Source organism: Drosophila hydei, unplaced genomic scaffold, assembly GCF_003285905.1.
Source record: "Drosophila hydei strain 15085-1641.00,03,60 unplaced genomic scaffold, DhydRS2 tig00000090-arrow-arrow-pilon, whole genome shotgun sequence".
Classification (NCBI taxonomy): domain Eukaryota; kingdom Metazoa; phylum Arthropoda; class Insecta; order Diptera; family Drosophilidae; genus Drosophila; species Drosophila hydei.
The window spans coordinates 714184-721706 of NW_022045662.1; the positions used below are offsets into that span (position 1 = coordinate 714184).

The window sequence follows — 7523 nt, forward strand, 5'->3', positions numbered from 1 at the left end:
TATAGATATTAATAATAATATTAAATATTAAACTTTCGAAAGAATAATATTTTTATGTGCTCATTTTTTATTTGATAAGTGTTTTTAATTGTCATAAATATTTTATCAATTATTTTATTTGCTTGTGCACTTTGTTATAGTATAAAGTCAACCTGTTTGTGATTTGTTTGCTGGTTATTTTTCGCAGATTGATAAATTGTGTACAAAAAATTCTTTACGCAAACATAGTACTATTATTAACAAATTATTATGTTATTAATAATGGTTATGTTATTTTTATCATCCTTTTCTGTCTTTAGCTTAGTGACTTATCGATCGTGATTTAAAGTGACATTGTTATCGAAATAATCGAGATTTTCTTTATTAACAACCGTTAACTTGAAGTATATGAGAATTCGAGTGCAAATATATAAATATGTATACAAAATGCATTTAAGTAAAAGCTTTTTTAGCAACAATATAGAATAGACTAGATTGTTCTAAGTGCGCACAACACGACTGAATTAGGTATATATGTATATGCATACATACATTGACGTACGTATTTGTACAAAGAAACTTTTAGTATTGAGCCTTCAGAAGCAATTGTTGGAGGAGCCAACTGTTAGGCATCCAGTTGCGGGTCATCGGACGTTAGCAGACGCACGATCTCCAAGTGGCCGCCACGTGTGGCATAGTCCAATGGAGTCAGCCCAATCAAATCCTTGAGTTCCGCCTCCTCCATATTGTCCAGGAGGAACTGCACCACCTTCACGTGGCCATGGAGAGCAGCGACATGCAACGCTGTGCGGCCGGAAGGATCTGCCAAATTTAAATCGGCGCCGGCCAGCTGATAGGATTGTAGGCGACGCAGTGCGCCACGAGCAGCAGCGGCGCACAGCTGTTCGCCCACGGCACGCGAGGAGCCAGTCAAATGGGCGCCACAACTAATCAACAGCTGAATGATCTCTGCATTATCCGTTGAGATGGCCTCCTGCAATGCCGTGCGCTCGCACAGATCCCGCTTGTGCACCGAGACGCCGTTTTGCAGGAGGAAACGCACAATGGCCACATCGCCCAGCTGGCAGGCGAGATGGAGCGCCGTGCGTTGGTCATGATTGGTGCCAGAGAGATTGGCCCCATAGGCTTTTAGGTTGGTCAACTTCTTTATGTTGCCCTCCATGACGGCGGAGTTGATCATGGCCGGGAAGAGCGTGTTGCCCAGTTGATTGAGCTCCTGCGGTGAGGACAAATGCAGTGATCGAGCCACTGCATCGACGAGGTCGTAGTCTTTCATTGAATGCGCGCCCATAGAAGTCAGCTCCCCACGCAGGTTCGATTGCATCATCTGGACCAGGTATAAGTTACAATTTAGTCTGGCTCTAAGAATAGTTGAGTTCTCTGTTAACCCACCTGTTTCTTCACCTCGAGCGACCATTCAGATTTGCCTATCACATAGGCTAGCTTGGTGAGCGCCGCCTCTGGTGTCATATCGTATCCAGGTATGACACCCACATCGAACAGCACCTTGCCCGTATCATAGATCTCGGCAACTGCACCATTTGGACACTGGGTGCAGTTGATGATGATGACGCCGCGACCGGCGGCTGCTCTCAACTCGTCGATCAGATCTTTGCGATTTGATGGGATATTGCCGGAGCCAAAGGATTGCAGCACAACGCCGCGCATAGGCGGTGCCAAGAAGGCGCGAATTGTGGCCAACGAAATGCTGGGAAAGATGCGCAACAATCCCACATTCTCGTCCAGTTGCGAGTGGACGCAGAAACGCTCCACGGTGCATGGCCGGAAGATTAGGCGATAGTCCACGTTGACATTGATTCCGATCTGGGCCAATGGCGGCACATTGGGTGAATCGAAGGCATCCAGCGAGTTAGAGCTAACCTTCACGGTGCGATTGCCGCGAAGCAGCTTGTTCCCAAAGAAGATGCACACCTCCGGAATCACATAGTTGCCGGCAATAATCAGCGCCGAGGTGAAGTTATCTTTGCCATCCGTTCGTGTCTCGAAGATCGGCAGCTGGCTGCCCGTTATGATCACCGTCTTGCCCAGATTCTCCAACATGAATGACAGCGCCGAGGCCGTGTATGAGAGCGTGTCTGTGCCATGAAGCACCACGAAGCCATCGAAGAACTCATACGATTGCTGCGAAGTGACAAGTGAAGCATTAGTATGAGACAGACAGACAGACATAGGGAGAGACAGAGTGAGAGAGAGAGAGTGAGTGTAAGAGGTTGCGCTGAGGCAATTATATTGCATATGCCAACAATATTTATATTAATCGATAAATATGAATACCGATATGTTGTTTCCTCACCAATTCTATCAGCTAAGTCGGTAAGATATCTGTTATCTCTCTCCGTCTCCGTCTATTTCACAGTTTCGTTCTTTCCCGTTAGCTACGCTTCACTTTGTCAAATAGGCTGTATCGCTCTCTCCCTTTCTGTCTCTCTGTGTTGCAGCTCTATTTATTTGACTACTCACGTAAATATCCTTGGCAATGCGCGCCCAATCCTCCATGGTCATGTTGCTGGAGTCGAGCAGCGGCGAATATTCCGTCACCTGGTAGATGACTCGCCTTGCCTCGCCCTGCACGTAGGGCAGCACCAGCGGCCCCATCGATGCGCCAGCGCCAAAATGCCGCTGCGCATATTCCTCGTCATGAATATTCGGATACTTCCGGATAAGTCGAACCAAAGCATTTGGAATGGGCGCCAAAACTAAGAGAATTACATACAAGAGATTGCAAGCAAGAATTGGAAATGGAGATTAGAAAAAATAGAAGATGAGATGATGACAGTTAAGTTGGAAGTTTGGTAAAGGAGAGGAACTTAAAGAATTGGAAGAAAGAGAAGATGCAGATGAAGATTGGAATGTGGAGATTGGAAATATAAAATGATGAAGAAAAGGATTATGAAAGAGAGAGTGGAGTGGGGTTGGAGATCGTTTCGGTAAATTACCGTGTCGTTCGTTGCGCATCATGCCGATGGTGCCGCCCGTGTAGATGACACGGACACGTGCCTCCTTCGAGTTAGAGGGAATCAGTAGGCTGTCGGCGCTTACGTTGCGACGCATCGCTAGAGGCTGCATTGTGGGTGATGGTGGCACCGCGTCGTTGGGCGATTGCTTTATATCAATTGGTGGAGCTCGGATGAGCAGGTGACTATCGGTGTGATCGCCGTTGGAGCTCATTATCAATGTCAAAAGGTTGCTCACTTAAATAAACAGTTACTGCGAATTCGACGACTAATCACTGCGAAGTGTTCGACGTTCACCTGAAATTAATAATAATAAATATAAATATTAAGTATAATAGAAATATATATATATATATATATGTACACGTATATAATGATGATGTGCATATAGCTGCGTGAGTGTGCGTTTGTGTTTATTTAACCAATTTGTTATCATGCATACGGCACATGTAAAAGGTGAAGCAAAGGACAGGCGGGGGGTACTTGCCTTTTAGTATCTTATTAATTTCGATAGCCATGCAAATTAAAAAGCTATATCTTATCCCGATATCTGCATATATCTTTCACAAACCTATATTTATTCAAATACATATCTACTTTGAACGTGTTTGTGTATATGCATAGAAATATGTGTGCGTAGGTATGTGTACTTTAAGGTCTTTGAGTAAAACAGCTGTTGACCTTATAGTCTGGCAGCGCTGTAATGCGCAGTGTGGCCAGTCTGAGCTATTGAGATGGTGCGCAACTTGACTAAATGTGTGTAGACTGGAATACATGGGAATGTGCCGCTTGTTGGAATTTGATTGATATACGAAAAGTAACGGCTTTAATAACGGGAAAAAGGAAAGTGAATTTTCATATTATAAAATTCATATACGAGTAAATATCATTTTGTGAATATATTTTATTTAAATAAAAAATTTTATATGTTTAAAACAGTCTTCTCCTGCCAAAAAGTAAGACTTGCACAAAACAGAATAAAATATAGTCTCCAAAATACACTGTCACTCCTCCTAAGGCCGTTGAGCACAGACACCAATGAGTAGGGGTGCTCATGAAATGTGAGCGTAGTTTAATCTGTTGTAATGCATATCACAATTTATTTATTATTTGTTATTCTTATTTTTTTCCAATAATTTAATTATATTGTGTGTTGCCCTTGTTAAAATTATTAATTATAGCTTGAGTTAATTTATTGATTTTTTTATTTCGAGCATCCCTAATAATAACAGGAATAATAACACTTGCAACAGCTTTGCTTCTGGTGCTGCTGCTGCTGCTATTGCAGCATCTTTCGTCTTAAAACTATTTTTATAATGGCTATAATCAGTAAGTGCAACTAGGCAACTAAATGTCCATCTTATGTTCAGCATCATCAAGATGTTGCTGTTATTTTTATTGCTCTTCTTGCATTAATATAATTGGGGCTTAGGTGGGCCATAGCAAGCTATCAAAATGAATCAAAGGCGCTTTGGCTTACATTCATTTGCGTTGCTAGGAGCATTGTGGAAGCTCTGCTCACGCAGCTGCAACAATATCTCTGGGACTTAAAATCAAAATGGCAGCTCGATATTTGTGTTAAATGTTTCCGATAAACAAATTGTTATACAAACAACTACGCATTGATATTTATTGATAAATAATAAACTGTCAGATCGAACATCGATTTATTTATTTTACTCTTTGACTTTTTTACGATAAATATGCTTATCGATAGCTTAACTTTACACTGATCCCCAATGTTCTGTGTTATCTCTGTCTCGCTCGCTGTCTTTATTTTTATCGTTTACTTGTGCTGCTGCAATGACAGCGATTTCCGTTATGTTTGGTTGATAAACTTTCTTACTTTATTTTGGAAGTGTCTCGAAGTGCGGGTGGCTCGCTGTAAAATACGCTCGTTTACACCTCAAGTGGCAATCATTTGCCTGGTAGACCAACCCACTAGTTACCCAGACACAAGCCCAACAGCTTGCCTCAGGCGACATTATCGCTGCTGCTGGGGCTGTGCTGCGCTCGCTAATCACCAGACGAGGGAGTGCGAGCGGGAAAGAGGCTTGCACTCAAACAGGAAGCAGTTGAGCGTTTTTATGGCAAGTGAAGGAGAGAGATGAAGAGGGGATGCCATCACGAACACAAATAGTCGCAAAGAAATGTGGTTACATTGTATTGGTAACTGCATGATGACGATGATGATGTTAATAATGATGATGAAATGTGACAGTTACAGGAAGAAAACCGCGATTCTAGGCGACGCTAACGAACAACAATGGAAATATTTGTAATAATGGCGCCAGTGACAACAACAACAGTGGAAGCATCAACATCAACGTCAGCCTATGACAATGACAAGGCAAATAACGTGTCGCCAAAAAGAAACTTCAGAGCGCCGCAAAGTCTCAGCAGCTCGAATTACCATGCCAATTAGAGCGGAGTGCGTGACACGAACTAGCTCGTTTAGATCTAATGAATGGTAAAAGTTTTTTAAAATTAAACTAAAGGCAAATTAAAATTTATTGTAGCCTAAGAATAATAGTAAACATAGAAATATATATGTATATGTATATATGCCATATACATCGCTAAAAGTATCGTCTCAAGCCACTTCGCAAATGGCTCATCTCTAAGCGCAGACCCATACCAAAGTCATGTCTCTTCCTTGATGTTTCTTCTTCTTTGTATTTGCTTCTTCTTCTTCGTAGTCATCTCGTCTTTTCATAATTTTTGCCTCACATGACTGCGATAATTGAGTGTCTTGCTCGCTCCCAAGTGGTTTCAACTATAATTACAATGGCGTTTGCCGCGGCCCTTTAATGCTGGGCAACGGCAAAAACCTGCGGTGCTGCTGAAAAGTAGGCAACATAAAATTCAACCGCTTCGACGTTTAATGAGCAGTCGCTGCTTTAACGTGAGTAAAAAGCGTTGCTAGGCCGTTGGAGCGTAAGAGGTGAAAGAGAGACAGAGAGAGATTGCAGGAGATGAGCTGCATGTGTGTGAGTGTATATATGTGTGTGTCGCCTATATATTCACAGCTACTAAACTGTAATCGGGCCACACACCGGAAGTTGAAATGACTTGAAAATTTATTGCATTTGCTGTCGTCGGTCTGGTTGCTGTTGTCCTCGTTACACCCTGTACCCAAAGAGCTCTAGAGCATATTGGCTTACCGCTTGTTAGTTAAATCTACTGCATTTTATAATTAACTCCTGTATTTTGAGCTGGTTTTGTACTGCGGATCTGTAATTATTTCTAGTCTTCAGTCGTGGCAATTAAGTTGCGTACAGAGCATTGTGCAGCCGTTGCAATGCTTGCACTTGCTCTTGTTGTTATTGTTGATGTCGGTGTTGTTGTTTTTGTTGCATTGAGGAGGCAAACGCTTGACTGCTTTTGATGCTGGCAACGTGGCCGTCGTCTGCGGAAGTGGCACGGCAGTCAATTGGAGCCAGTTGCAGAGATTTGGCGACGCCGGCAAGCGGCGATTGCGAAATTGAATAAGCCCACAGCGCCAGAACTTTAGACCCTCAGTCCACAAACTGAATTCTACCAGCTCGACTACGGTTCTTGGCCAAGCTGAAACCCAAACCTAGCCACATATCAGTGTGTGTGCGTGTGTAGTATGTTCCCTCTCTTAACTGTTCATTCTTTACTCTCCACTCTCTACATTCTCTTTCACTCGTCGTCTGCATGCTTCGAGCGTTTTACTGCTCATAAAAATCCATTAAATTATTCAAATTGCATAGCAAAACACTTTTGCAAAGACGTCAGCATGCAGCGCCACGCCCCGCCGAGATTTTGGGCGTTTACCGTTACCCAGCCATCTACCGTTTCCCCATCCATCCGAATGTTTTTGTTTGATTTCTCTACCTCTACTCATGCTCGGTATTTTTTTCCGTTTTCCTTTTGCTATTTTTCCGCGTTGACTGCTAAAAATAAAAGGCAACTGGCGGCCGGCAGCCGGCAGCACCCGCAGTACCATCTAGCAAGCGCACTGAGGCATGCAACAGCACACATACACACGCACTTACACACTCACATATACGTACACACATGCCTGCACTTGCAGCTCACATTGAAATGCCTCAACTGCGGCTTTTAATGCGTGTGTGTGTGTGTGTGTGTGTGTATGGGCTTTATTGCTTCTGTGGGCGTGGCCATATACATACATAGCATGCTTGTTAGCACAATATGTAATTTAACTTGTTAATCCGCGGCTAATCCCAACAAATAAATTGCACATAAAATTCGCTTGCATTGTCTTTTATTAGAAATTGATGGCATCTCCTCGCAAAGGTACTGTGTGGCTCCGCTAAGTGGCCGCAAACGGAAAGCAGATTATGGCGCAATTAAAGAGTTTTCCGTATTAAAGCGATCTCAAATATAGGTTTAGGTTCTAGAAGTCACGTATATTTGGATTTTACTGTTTATATCAACATTAATACCTTACTCTCAATAAAAAAAAGTTACGGATTTCAGATATTCGACTTCTTCTTAGCGACTCTTCACTGTATTTGATTTTATAAAAATATTGACATATAGTATTACTTAACTACC

At 42.6% G+C, this 7523-nt stretch overlaps 1 protein-coding gene across 2 annotated transcripts; it reads right to left on the reverse strand.

The window, feature by feature from the left end:
- Positions 1 to 476: 476 nt before the first annotated feature.
- LOC111598152 (L-asparaginase) lies at positions 477 to 3568 on the reverse strand. Of its 2 annotated transcripts, none has more exons than XM_023313237.2 (5): positions 3547 to 3568; positions 2958 to 3272; positions 2482 to 2717; positions 1393 to 2142; positions 477 to 1327 (listed from the first exon to the last, which is right to left on the reverse strand). In XM_023313237.2, the coding sequence occupies exons 2-5, from the start codon at positions 3187 to 3189 to the stop codon at positions 605 to 607; spliced, it is 1941 nt and encodes a 646-aa protein (XP_023169005.1). In that variant the 5' UTR covers positions 3190 to 3272; positions 3547 to 3568; the 3' UTR covers positions 477 to 604. The 2 variants fall into 2 exon arrangements, with proteins under 2 accessions (XP_023169005.1, XP_023169003.1); XM_023313235.2 differs by lacking the exon at positions 3547 to 3568 and adding an exon at positions 3340 to 3388.
- Between the last annotated feature and the right edge of the window lie 3955 nt (positions 3569 to 7523).

Excerpts from the sequence above, each read along its gene's own strand:
- LOC111598152 (XM_023313237.2), bottom strand. The coding sequence starts at position 3,189 with ATGAGCTCCAACGGCGATCACACCGATAGTCACCTGCTCATCCGAGCT. Across the intron at positions 2,718-2,957 it reads GATGCGCAACGAACGACACG|TTTTGGCGCCCATTCCAAAT; the intron begins GTAATTTACCGA and ends TAATTCTCTTAG. Across the intron at positions 2,143-2,481 it reads GCATTGCCAAGGATATTTAC|CAATCGTATGAGTTCTTCGA; the intron begins GTGAGTAGTCAA and ends GTCACTTCGCAG.